We start from the raw sequence: 13,855 nt of genomic DNA, 5'->3' as shown, positions 1-13,855 counted from the left end.
TCCCTTCCCACATATTTCCTTACCATTTAATATGATATGTTAATAAATTAGACAGGAACTGAAGATACTGTGCCAGGCTATTATGCAAGCTTGTGTATTTGTATTAAGAAAACTCTTATGTAAATATAAATAAATAAATAAATAGATAAATTTATAACTACAAACTCATATTCCTTAGCAGCCCCTTGCCTTGCCTGAGGGCTATTCCATTTTTCTACAGTTATTAGGATGAAGAATGCTTCTTATAGGTAAACTTGACAAAACTTTTGGCCATACACAATGACAACCCATTGGCCCGTGGCATCCTGCTACCATCTTTCCATCTGGGGTCATGATTGATCTGGAAGCAGTGACATGAAGCAGCCACAGTATTCTCTATCTAAAACTGGCATATCTGAGCAATAAGGTGCTATAATTTTCTTGGGCTCAGAAAGCCCAGAAAAGGTAGAGGCTAAGTTTGAGTTGTAATTTGAATCAATGCTTCTTAAATTTAGAAGGAGATAGATCTAAGAGTTAGTTCAAGGAAGTGATTTCCATTATTACCTCTTCCCTAGTCATGCAAGGCCCTGCTCTAGAATTCCACCTGATGGGACTCAATTTTTGAAGTTTTTCTCTGGTTGAAAGCAAAAGATAACTTCGCTTCAAGTCTAGTTCAACCTGAATTCTTTCTGAACACCATTAGAGACACACTTATGGACACGAAGGAAAGGGACAGTGATGTTCATTCCTAAGACTCTCAAAAGAAGAGACGGGTCTGCCTATACATCAGCAGGCAGCCCCTGGGAGGTGTTGTCAAGGGCTGGTCCCCAAGGGCTGGGGTGTCCCACCCGAGAGAGAAGGTATTGCTGCAGCAATGGAAACAAAGAATGACAGAAGGAGAAGACACAAGAAGGCAGATATTGGAAGCTATTGCAAGAAAGGAGAATGCAGTTGCATGACAATGCTGAGGACAGTATGTGCGGTGCCTATGGTACTGAGCTTCGGAGAATTCTCTGCGTCTTATTAACATTGCTTTAAAGAAAGTGAATGTGAGACAGTGATTTATGAGTATCCCAAGGCCCAGGTTTTTATATTAAATGAATGAAAAACGGATGGTAGAGGTTCAAACTTCCTCTTATGATATATTCCCCATATGCCCTCATTCTTTCATTTGATTACAATCTTTTATGCAATACGACAAGTTAGCTCATGTAATGGTTAGTGATGAAACTGAGGAATTCTTTGCTCTGGTGAATTCTTTCCTACCCAGAATGAGGGTCATGGGAATTTTCCATGACAACCAATCAGGAACAGTGTGTATTTTCAAGAACTCAGAGAAAAAGGCCCTCCTAATCTCCTTCCCCGCTGTATACATTCGCTTTAACATTCTGGCCAAAGTGACCCGGCAATACTCTTCTCTGTGAGGCCATAGGTTAAAAATGAAAGAGATTTTTTTTTTTTGCTTTGGGGACTGGGCCAACTACAACATTATAGGGGTCTGCATGGGTTTTGATGCAAGGTTTTGGGTGTTAGCTTCCTTAACAGTCAACAATAGCAATAGCTTTGAAAAGCATCAACATGTCACAATCTCCCCTGAAAACAAAATCGCTCAGCTACACAGATAGAATGGAAAGCATATCACAGCATTTTCCATGACCATACTTACAACTACTCATCTATATTTTGTAGCAATCTTTAAGGGCTTCCAAGTCCTTGAGAGTTTTTAAAAGGAATACCTTTCTATGTCCACCAGCTCCATGGCGCTGGTCTTTCTCTAACATCCTCAAAAACTGTATTGGGATTGCATATCTCAAAACTGGATTCCTGTTTCTTCCTAAGGACATGCTCATGATTCCAGATTTCCTCTTTACAGTAATGAACTAGTCATACCTTCCAGCTCCCCGCAGCCAAGTTCTGCAGGGCCCCGGCTGCCCCTTCCAGCGTGTCTGCGTTTGAGCACTCAGAGAGCAGTGTGAGGTAGGGTTTGACTATTGACGGGTGCCAAAGCATCTGGATCCCTTTTGGTGGTTCTGCACAGTCTGGAAGAGGTCCTACTCCATCCCACTGGTGGAAGAAAAATAAGAGAGCAAACATCTTTAATATCATTACACTTCCCAACTCGGCCTTCTGTAAACATTACACACAAAAACAAAGACACGCGGACCATCTGGTGAACATCTATTGCGTGTGGGGTGACGCTTTTTAAGTAAGCCCACAATGAGAGAGCTATGCTTGCCCACCCAGAGCTTATGATGGAAAGTGGAAGGCGGCGGTGCATGTACCTAAGTGAATGTAATTGGCAGGCGAATGCATAAGCTCTTTAAGGACGGTGCCAGCACATTGCTGTGAAAAGGAATAGGAAATAAATTACTTTTGGTGGGTAGAGTGGACAAAAGCTACGGTTCAAGGCAGCATGTCTTAAAGTTAGCATGCTACTGGCATAACACAGTACAGAGTAATACTCAAATGCNCCTGACTTATTTCGCTCAGCATAACATCCTCAAGGTCCATCCAGGTCTTATGCCTAACTGCTGGCTGATAAATTCTTATACAACGTATAAAATACATATTTGTTTGATTTTGAATTCTCTCATTGCATTATAAGCATCAAACAGATGTCAGAATGGGCAAAAAAAAGAAACAATTGCTATGGTTTATCAGATGCATTGACCTAGCTAAAGGCAAATTCAAATATTATAGCGATTCTGATAGTTCAGTTTGCTTTGAATTGAATCTAATAAATAACTGGAGAATGTGTAATTAAAAAGTAATACAAGTGATATGAAAACTACCGCTTATTGCACAAGGGAATATCAGGAGGCCATTAAAAATGATAGTTCTGAAGACCGTGTTGCAATATGGACAAAGGATAAAAGTGAAATGAACAAACGACGCAAAGTGGTATGTGGTTTGTGCTTTGTACCAGGTAAAATGCACTACGGAAACATGCATGATAATAAAAACTTATTAACAAAATGTTTATGTCTTTCATTTTTTTCTATATTCCAAGTTTTCTGTTACTCTTAGCATTTTAAAATATGAAAAATTATAATAGTGATTCTGATCCTTGATTATACACAACCTTTTGGGGAAAAACAAAGGCAATACATGCAATGAGGGTAGAAATGAAGTAAGCTCTGTGTTTAGAAAAAAGACTCACATATTCACTTCTGAGAAAAATCCCAGGAAAACAAAATAATCCTTTACAATTTCAGCGTGGTCATATTACTTCATTTAACTGCTTTTTTTGTGTTTATTGATGGCTGTTTAAGATACAGCCTAAGTGACATGTACTAACTTTCCCTGTACATAGCTGGGTTCATATCTATACATGTATGTGTGTCTATATCTATATATAAATATAAAACCACAGCTGTATTTCAAAATCTATTTCTTAGTTCTGAAGAATTTTCTGGAGCATAGGCTTACTTCATATCCTTGTAACATACAGATGGAAGCGTTGGTAGTGAAAATGTAAAGTCATTTAACTATCACAAATCATTTTAAGAACTGAATTATTTTCTAAGAGAAGACTTAGAAACTCATGTCTTCTTTTTCTCAATTATGATACAGCATAGTTTAAACAAAGGCCAAAGCTCAGATGTGAATATCCCAAGGACAGATGTTGGACATCCCACAAAAGGTCACCTTCAATGAGAGTGTCACTCAATTTCAACTTTGGGACAAGGACACTCAACGCGGGGGAATCTGCTTCTGCTTTTAACCAAAGCCACTTCTAAACCGTTTTGAAATGACCGTGCCGGCTTGTGCCAGCCTACTAATGAAACCAGTACATCTCTTCTAAATACAAAAAATGACAAGATTGGAAGTGAACCAAACTTGTCACATTGCTCCTGGTTCATTATTTGAGACGGGCTCACTACACTGGATAGAACGGTAGTGTCAGGGAAAGAGACAAGTCATTCTGTCGGTTTGCAGCCTTCCATGATGAAGCAGGGGGAATACCGACTTCTCCAGAAAGCCAGTTTGGGGAACTGAATCTCTCTGCTGGTGCAATGGGAAATTGAAAATTATTTCATACGGGCTTTTTTTCATTGTTTATTTGGTCATCTTAAAATAATTTTTTAAGTTGATTTCTTTATTTTGAAAGAGATAGAGCAAGCGCAGGGGAGGGGCAGAAAGAGAAAACAGAGAATCCCAAGATTCTTTTGGTGCAGAGCCCAACGCAGGGTTCAAGATCAATGAAACATGAGATCATGACCTGAGCTGAAATCAAGAGTCAGAAGCTTAACCAATTGAGCCCCCCAGGTGTCCCCTTAAAACTTGTAAGCTATTGTTTTCATATAAAGATTTGATAATATTCAGAAAAATCATACTATGACACTTGAAACTCAGTGGGCATGGCCTTTCTCTCTCATGTAGAAAGAGCTGTAACAGCTGGAGGTGCCCAGAAGTAGAATATGCATGCTCATTACATAACGCGGTAGCCAAACTCTAAGAACAAAAAGTAGCTGCGTTATCATTTGCTGGGTTTCATCTTGGCCTCCTTTCCTAACTTCTGCACAATAAAATAGGATAAATGGCTAAATCAGTAGACAATTTTCTTCTGCTCTGACATGTGACCTATGTAGCTCTTAAATATCTTTTATTACAATCTTTTCTTAATGACTACAGAGAGAAGCTGAAGGAAATAAAAGGAAAACTGATGTGAATACGGATAATCTTTGATGGCAACTAGAAATGAACTTCAAAGGGGATTCTCTGCTATTTCGGAACGTTGATGGCACCCCTGGTACGTCAAGACCAAAGAAAAAAGAGTTATTTCAAAGCCAGTCAATGTATCTGGCTTTTATCTGGGTATATGATCTCAAACTTTTACTGAGTTAACAGGGAAAGAATTATCAATCGTCTATTAAAAATAGATTTTTACCACCTATAAAAAGACCTTAAGTCTTTTCTATGAGGGTGCTTTACATTATGTTGCCTGGAAATTCAACACCAATGGGACCACAGGGTGAAGGTGACATCAGGATCTGACTTCAGTCGTCAACGTTCTGCACATGCAAACTTTTCATGCTCAGCTTCTTCTAGAGTGAGGGTCCATGAGAAGTCACAGGCTACGCAACTTTATGACCAAAATGGAAAGACATCATTTATCAATTTAAATACAAGTTGCATCCATCCTGAAATTGCACATGGACAGAAGGCAAGCTGTGGCTAAATCTTTGGTAGAATCGAAACACTGATCATCCAGCTATGTAGTCTTAAGAACACAGGACTGACTTTGTAAGCCTTAAGCAAATTGCTTGTTTTGGACTATATCTTGAGGGCACATTGCCAAACATTGTCTAAGAGCTTGAAATATGAGAAAAATAAAGAAGCAAAATGTCATCAAGTCAGGAGAGAGAATTTTCTACGTGACAAAGACAGGACACAATCAAGAAGAAAGTATTGTCGAGAAACTAACAGAGGCAATGGTAGCAGAGTATTTTTGTTTTATCATTTGCATTACTGCCAAGTTATGACACACACACACAGACACACTTATATGTATATACATATATTAAGTATTTATATATCTTCATTTATCAGGCTAAAGATTAAAAATCAAGCAGAGAGTAGCCAAAGGGAAAGCAAAAGAAAAAGGAGACAGGCCTATATGGTTTTAAAAAGTTTAATTCTGGCTTTGGGGAAGTTTTCGGTGAAACTCTCTCTTATTCTTGCTAGTAAATTTTACTTTTATGCTCGAGCATTAATGTTCCTCAGTTTTGTCCCCGTTTTTGTTTTCATCAGTTACATTTTAACAAAACTTGCAAAGTTCTAGAAGGTCTCGATTCTTAGAGGCATTACTTAAATGTTCAAATTACACTCTGTACAAATCATTCATATGTTGTCACCTAAGGGAAAATGTCAGAGAATTTATTTCCGGCATTAACGCTGGCCTTATTCATTGTCTGGTTTGTAGTAATTTAGAATTTCACATATATATTGAGAGCTCAAGAAGTGAAGAATGGAGTGATTTGCACTAGTGTTTTAGATTTTTTTTTTTTAATGGATGACACTTTGGAATGAATGTGTCCCCCCCCACCCCCCAATTTCCTTTGTTAAAGCCTTAACCCCCAATGTGACGGTGTTTGGATGCAGGGCCTTTGAAAAGTGATTAGGTTTAGATGAGGTCATGAAGATGGATCCCCATGTTGGGATTCGTGTCCCTATAAAGAAGTGAAGGGACCAGAGCTTTGTCTTTTCCATCTTGTAAGGGTGCAATGAGAAGAGGTCATCTGTGAACTTGGAAAAGGCTCTCAACAGACACTGAATCTGTTGGCACCTTTATCTGGGACTTCCAGACCCCTGCAGTCTGTGGCATTTTGTTACGGCAGCCTGAGCAGACTAAGCCATAATCACAGTGAGGACTAAGTAAACTTGGTATAGTAGGATCCTTCTGGTTTCCCCATGACCTTTCTTCCGTGGAGCTCTCTTGGGGACAGGCTGTCAGCAAAGCAAGGAGAGCGCAGGGCAGGATTATGTTGACAGCAAATCACAGAGCAAATCAATTGGTTTTGTCACCCCAAATAGTGCCACCTATATACCCTCAGCGCTTTTCTCTACTGGTCTTAAACGTGAAACTGTATGACTAATATCAATAAGACAAAGCAGTCAATAGTTTCTATCATTCACTTTCCAAAACTAGAGAATTGAAAATAGAGATTTTCTGTTCAAGAAGGTAATGCTTAAACCTTTCTGGAAAGGAAGAGAATAATAAGCGTCCATGTTAGAAGCCAAGGAATTGCTGACTTTTGGACATGATGCTTTCTATTATGGTCACGGTGTTGGACATGATACTTTCTACTAATGGTCACGGTCAGGGGAGGAGAGATATACTGGCCACAGTAAGAAATGTCTGCTTGGGAAGAAAATTACATAGGTACCGGACTGTATTCAATGTGTGGCTTAAACAAACAAATGAGCACACACACACACAAAGATGAAAGCCTTTCTTTGGACTTCTTTTTAATACTTTTGCTTCCCCGTGCAGCTTAAATTCTACTTAAAAGGTTTCTTAGTTGGCTGCAGAACGGAAGAGTGGAAGCCACCTGCTCCTTATATGACAAGAAAGGGAGAAACATCAGAAAGTTCCCAAACCAAAAGCAAAGATGTCCTTGAACCAGGAGACTTTGTAAACATGGGCTACTCTCAGGGATGGTGGCTCACAGAGTGCTCTGATCATTGCATTCATAAAAGCCCCTACTAATGAGAACAGTTAACGAGAGCCTTTCAGCCCTTCGCCCTCTACCAAGCTCACAACTGTCCAGCCTCCATCTCCATCGCACTGGGCTGGGTCCCACGGAGATGCAGAGGAGGAGCGCTCCCTGAGTCCAGGGGGTGCATCCACAGTACAGAGGTGCAGAGAAACCCTGGCCCTCTCTACAGATGTCACAGCCGTGCGAGTCCACGTAAGGAGAAGAGCTTCTCTGCTCAGCTATGTCTTCACGACACAAACACAAAAGGCTCCTTCACCACCACAATGCATCTCTGTTGCCCATATTTCTCTACCATTGAGTGGGCATCACCGTCATTACCCATGTGCAGGCTCTGTTTTGTTTTTAAGGGATTTTGGTGAAATAAACAACAGGTCAAGGAAGCTGCAAGATAAAGGGTGTGGATCTGCAGCAAGAAGGGAACATTGGCTTTAAAATCCCACTCTTTCCTCCCAGCTGATGTCACCCCTCGCATGTCAGAAGAGAAGATGGCTCAAAGATGGGACCTGTCAGGAATGTCCTCACACACAGGGCTCGGTTTAGTCAGGCTCCAGCCTGTACTACATACTTTAAAAAGCAACAACATAAACACAAGTCCAACCTCTGTCTGCCATTTTCGCTTGGTGTATTTTGAATAGCAGAGTTGCTAATAGATTTTCCCTTGACAGGGTTTCCTTAGGGCTGCCAGCTTTTTGGGGGATTAAAGGAAAAGCAGGCAGGGAATGGAAGTTGAGGTTATGAAGAAACCCTGAGCAACTCTACAGAGCCAGGAGTGAGATGATTCTCTTGTTGACTCTTGGGAATTTTGAAGAAGATGGCGGCTCAGGTGTGTGAACTCCCCTGGCCACTGTTCAGAGGACCTAGGTTACAGGGGGGCTGAGTCCATGCAAAAAGGGGACAGAGGTGGTGGTCAAGGAGCTGTACTTATGTGGCACACATTTTCTCTAGGCTCTCCTTGAAGATACAAAGGTGTTTACATTTGAGAGATTAGAAACCTATGTTAAAGAGGCAGGATCATTTTCTGAATCGAGGATCAGGATAAAAGAGATTCAGGGCTAGACAGCCTTGCTGATTCATCTCTGTCGGCATGGATCCATGGGGCACACATCCCTTAGGAGGAGGTGGGAGGGAGGCACTGCCCCGCTCTAGAGACTGACATGATGACACCACTGTGCTGTACCCCACAGACTCGAGTTATCAAGGCTGAACCACATCACCAGGCTTGTCTGCGCTTTCTCCAAGTCATTGTGATGGAACCAACCAGAACACCATCCCTCTAAATTCTCTCTGCTCCTAACTTCTCATGCACATCTAGGAAGACCTGGGCCACGAACCTCTCCATTACCTCCCTTTTGTTTTTTCCATTACCTTCCATTGAAAGGGGCTCTGTCCTTGACATGTGAATCTGCCTCAGATAATCCTGTGGTCTTCTTTGTNAAGCCACCCAGGCGCCCCATCTTTGGTGATATATTCCTGAAAGAGAGTCTAATACAATGATTCTCAACCGAAGGGATTGTATCATCCAAGGGGATGATTGGCAATGTCTGGAGACACTGCTGGTTGTCACCACTAGGGGAGGGGATAATATTGGCATCTGTTGGGCAAAGGCCGGGAATGCTGATGAAATCCTACAATGCCCAGGACAGCCCCCAGAACAGAGAATTATCTGGCTCAAAATGTCAAGAGTGGCAAGGCTGAGGAGCCCTGATCTAGGAGTATATAACAGGGCACTTGTTCATGGCATGGAGTACTGAATGGCCAAATGTCAATAAGGAAAGTAAAGGAGAAGCCTGATTCAGAGATTTAAGCCTGCAAACTCCCTAAGAGCAGAGGAACCCCATTTCTAGGCGATGGGCTCAAGTTCATGCAGGAGGCGCAGAAGCAGAAGGAGAATCTCCTTCGTTCATGGGCGGTGACAAAGGGGAGCCACTGCATAGAAAGGCACAGCCGTGATTCTGTGGGCTCATGCGACGTGTTGCTTTGAAATAGCATGTCTTGAGTCACCAAGCTCCTGGCATATGGCGAGGTGAAGGGACAGTGAGACCGAGCGGGAACCGGCCGGGAGGAGGAGGCAGCAGCTAAAATATGCAGATGGTCCTACAGAAGTGACATTAGGCAGCACAAGTATGGCTTCCTAATAAAATGAAAACTGGGAGAATAAAAGGCAAGCCGGGTTATTCTGAAATGAGAACTTAAAAGCATCAGGAATGTCACGAGGGGCAGATCCATCTGTGTCAATAAACCAAATCCAAACGTGCCTCAACTGTCACTGCCATCCAGAGCGGCTAAGACAAATTCCGGCTTCTGTATCCCAAGCTTTGAAAACATTCATTTGGTCTTGATATGTCGCTTTTAAGGATTAATCCCTGAAAAGTGATGAAGGGTGTGAGGCGAGGTTTCACTGCACAAGTTTATCACAGTTCACGCTAGTTAAAATTTGGAAGCAGCCCGATTTCCCGATCACAGGGATCAGTTCCAACGCCACGAACACACGGGTTCACACACCACATGTGGTTATAGGTGTGTTCCCACTGCAGAGTTCTTGGCAAACTTTCTACACTCTGCTAGTGACTATTTGCCAGCAAGGGAAGAGGTCACGCTGCGTCGAGCGATAAACTACTGTACGACAGTGCGCAGCATGAGACAAAGTGTGTGCTGCGTCCACACCTCCTCTCCTCCGCGGTGTGCCCGGGGGTGGTGGTGGTGGTGAGTGCAGCCCCCCAGTGCAGGTAACCAGGGGCTGCACCCTCTGCAGAGAAATTGCAATCCAAGAAATGAATGAAAAGGAACTTTCTATTACCACATTCAGGTAACTCTATACAATTTCTGTGATAAAATATTCCTCCTCATGGGGACAGAAAGCTCTTGCTGCCCCCCCTTAAGCATGCCACTACACCCCCTTTTCCTTAGTTAAAAGAATGCCTGAGGGTCATGGCTGCCTCACAAATCTATTACACTTCCCATCTACCTTGTACTTTGGGTTTTAATGTGACCCAGTGCAGACCAAAGAGGGGGTGAGGAGGAGTGATGTATGCTCCTGGACGGTGGACATGACCTTGGACCATGAGGAGGAGGAATTATCCGAAAGAGAAGAACATGATAGATCTAAGAGCCTCTGAAGACTGCAGATCAGGGCGGCCAGCAGCATCGACCTCCACATTAGTGGGAAGGACACTTATCTATTCTCAAGACACTTACAAACTCTAAGGACGCCTATAAACTCTACAAGTTTGGCTGTCTGACCTGTGGCCTGACTCATACTCAGGCAATGTAGTTAAAACTGTATTTTGAAGAGTTAAACAAAGCTGTGCATAAATATGGATAGAAGAAGTTTTGAAAGGATATATGCCTGTTATAAATTCCAATCACAGCTCCATCTAGGAGGGGTTGGGGGAGGTCGGGGTGTTTGTGCTACGTTCATCTTGTAGCTTATTGCTATTTTATTCCTATATAATTTACATGTTATGGGTGCATGTGTATACAGGTATATTTATATCTGTTTATAATTGACATCCATTTTGTCCAATATACGGAGAAACATTTAAAATTCAAATCTCCAATGTGATTTAAACTAGCAGTGAAATTTGTTTGTGTGCTTTGGGATACTGACCACTATTTAGTGTCGGGGTCTCATTTCTGGGCCAGTAACATCCGGAGGATGTAGTGGGCAATGTGTTATGCTCACAGAGAAGTGATACTAGATACAAAGTCCTGAAAATGCCAGCAAACCTTTCAGGTGATGGGATTTCATGACGTCTAATATCATGTCTGTAGTCACATGTCAACACCTTCAGAACAAAGCATCGGTTAGTCTGGCATGAGCAAAAGTATTGCTTCTCCAAGGATACTTTGAGACCCACCTATACCCATTGGTTGACATGAATCCTAAGTTTTTAGATGATTATCATGACACACAATGGTTGTTAAGTTTGGTGGTCCCTGAAGATTCAGAATGGTGACTAAGGTAACAAAATACAGCACTGTCATGAGAAGCCAGAGAGCAATTTGAACCGAAAACGGAGAGAGAAGGTCTATGGAATACTCTTGGCTCCCAGTGGCTCCTGGAGCCAAAGTGTCACCAAGAAAGAAATGGGTGCGACTGGCAAGTCACAGCTTTGAACGTTTACTCTAAATGAGGGGTAGAGGCTGCTGCGGACCCCAGGCTGAGCCTCCCTCGGTATCGCTGGTTCTGGGTGTTGGGATAGAAATGGACAGAAACCAGACCCAACCCACCCCCCGCCTCAGCAGATCCACTCTATGGGAGTCGACTCCTGTACGTAACTCATGACGTGATTGGCACCAGGGGGCAAGTTTAAATAAAGCCATGTGCAAGTACATTAGAAGATGAGTAACTTTTTACTTGGAAGAAGTCCTGAAAGGCTGGAAGTGATGTTTTTATTCGACCTTGAAGGACAGTTGTCCAAGTAGCGGATGAAACGGAGGGGAAGACTGGACAGCGGAGAGCTTGTGCAAAAGGCTACAGGCTGGCTTGTGGGACCAAGGACGGGCAGGTGGGAGACCTTGAAGGCTCTGCCAAGACATGTCCATCATTGGGGAGCCTGGGTGGCTTAGTCGGTTAAGTGTCCGACTTTCGCTTGGGTCATGATCTCGCGGTTCATGGGTTCGAGCCCCGCGTCGGGCTCTGTGCTGACTGCCAGCTCAGAGCCTGGAGCCTGTTTCAGCCTGTGACTCCCTCTCTCTCTGACCCTCCCCTGCTCACACTGTCTCTCTCTCTCTCTCTCTCCTAGAAATAAATAAAAAACATTAAAGAAAAAAAACACATGTCCATCATCACAGGGAACAAAAAGAGGCATTAAAGGTTTTACACAGATTCCAGTTACTATTGCTTTGGTTTATAAAACAGCGTGGTGACATCATCAGTGAAACTTCCTCCTCGTCCAGGCATTTGGCAACCGCAGTGTAAGAAAGGTGAAAAGGAGCAGTAATACTTTTAAATTGACCACAGCTCACTAACCCGTGAAACAAAGATGATCGGGAGACAGAAAGTCTGCCACATGAGAACAGAGGCTCAGAATCATCTTTGAATTGAGAGGTTTAAGTTGTCACCCCCGTGGATACATATATACCCATGTGAATTAAAACATATATATCCACGTGAATTAAAACATTCACAAGGGATATTCAAACAGAAAAGAGAAGTTTTTTTTTTAAGTGATTTATTTATTTCTAGGAGAGAGAGAGAGAGAGAGAGAGACAAGGTGAGCCGGGGAGGGTCAGAGAGAGAGGGAGTCACAGACTGAAACAGGCTCCAGGCTCTGAGCTGGCAGTCAGCACAGAGCCCGACGCGGGGCTCGAACCCACGAACCGCGAGATCATGACCTAAGTGAAAGTCGGACGCTTAACCGGCTAAGCCACCCAGGCGTCCCAGAAAAGAGAAGTTTTGAGGGCATCTTGCTTGTCTTGATTTTTTGTTTATTGGGGTTTTGTCTGTTTGTTTGTTTCCCTCAGTGGTTTCTCTGCATGGTCAAGTTCACACTGAGTGGGGTCCTGAAGGCTCAGGTCTGCTCTGGCCAGCAGCCAGCGGTATCCTGTTACCTCAAGTCCATTTTTTGAGTTCCACCAATCCCTGGACAGCACCCCAGGAACCTTGGCCATCTCCCAAATTGAAAAACAAAAGATACTTTTTTCTCCAAAAGGTGGGAAAGTAAATACACCGATTTTGTCTACTTGCATTTCCCGGGGTCCCAATCTTCAGATTGCCAGCCCCGCCCCATCCTGCCTGCTGGCACAGAGCTCTGCTGGAAGATGGCAGAGCCCCTCAGGTGGCATGTGCCTTTGGGCACGTGACGTGTAGACTGTTTGGTGGGGTGGAGGTGGGATTCTTTCCGAAAAGGGCTAGAGAGACAGTAATTTCTTATAATCTGGCGACAGGCACCAAACACGGAGTCAGAAATTAATAAGTTTGCAAAGCCCTTTTGGACCAGAATATGATGCCCAGAAATGTTAAATACTTCTACACACAGGGACTTATAGTATGATGGTTCCAGTATGATTCAACAGCAGCCACTTCTTGAAATAAGAGCATGAATGAAGCATATCTTTGTATCCTACGTCTTCTTGAATTATTTCAATTAAGTATCTGAGGGATAAAGTTTCTGAGATTTTCTATGATCACTAAATCTGACCTTCATAGTGTCAAAGCATTTTCCTAAGGCAGAGAATAACAACGCCAAAGGCAAGATCAACATAAAATTCTGGGATATAGCAAAGCTCCAGAGGCAATCATTAAACCAATTATGATTTTTATCACTTTGGCTTCCTCCTAAAAGCTCTGGCTCCTCTGTCCTGGGAATTCTCCGTTGTGGATTAGACAAACTTTTTTCTCTGGTATCTTAAATTTAAGAAAGAAAACAAATACATTCTTATAAGCAAATGTTGACTTAATCACCTATGCTTTTGAAAATATTATTTTCTAAATGGTATTTGAAAAGATTATAAATGTACTGCCCGTTAGAAAATTTGTAAATACAAAAGTACAGAACGGTCAGTAGCCTCTGTGCTTGATGTTACTGTACTTTCCCTAGAAACACATACATATATATACAAATACAAATATGTATATATTTGTGTATATATATTTTATATATAAATAAATATATATATATATAAATATATATATATATATTATATTTGCA

The 13,855-nt window shown here is 42.3% G+C and overlaps 1 protein-coding gene across 1 annotated transcript in view; it reads right to left on the bottom strand.

Annotated features, from left to right (window-relative positions):
• CTNND2 (catenin delta 2) overlaps positions 1 to 13,855 on the bottom strand; it is a 784,902-nt gene that overhangs the window by 114,627 nt on the left and 656,420 nt on the right. The window contains exon 20 of the mRNA XM_077749452.1: positions 1,870 to 2,043. Coding sequence (XP_077605578.1) covers positions 1,870 to 2,043 — 174 coding nt within the window. The remainder of the gene's footprint in view (positions 1 to 1,869; positions 2,044 to 13,855) is intronic.

The sequence above is a fragment of the Crocuta crocuta genome, unplaced genomic scaffold (assembly GCF_008692635.1).
Source record: "Crocuta crocuta isolate KB4526 unplaced genomic scaffold, BGI_CrCroc_1.0 scaffold89, whole genome shotgun sequence".
Lineage (NCBI taxonomy): Eukaryota > Metazoa > Chordata > Mammalia > Carnivora > Hyaenidae > Crocuta > Crocuta crocuta.
The sequence above is the reverse complement of the archived record's forward strand: the minus strand, read 5'-3'. Positions and strand labels throughout refer to the sequence as shown.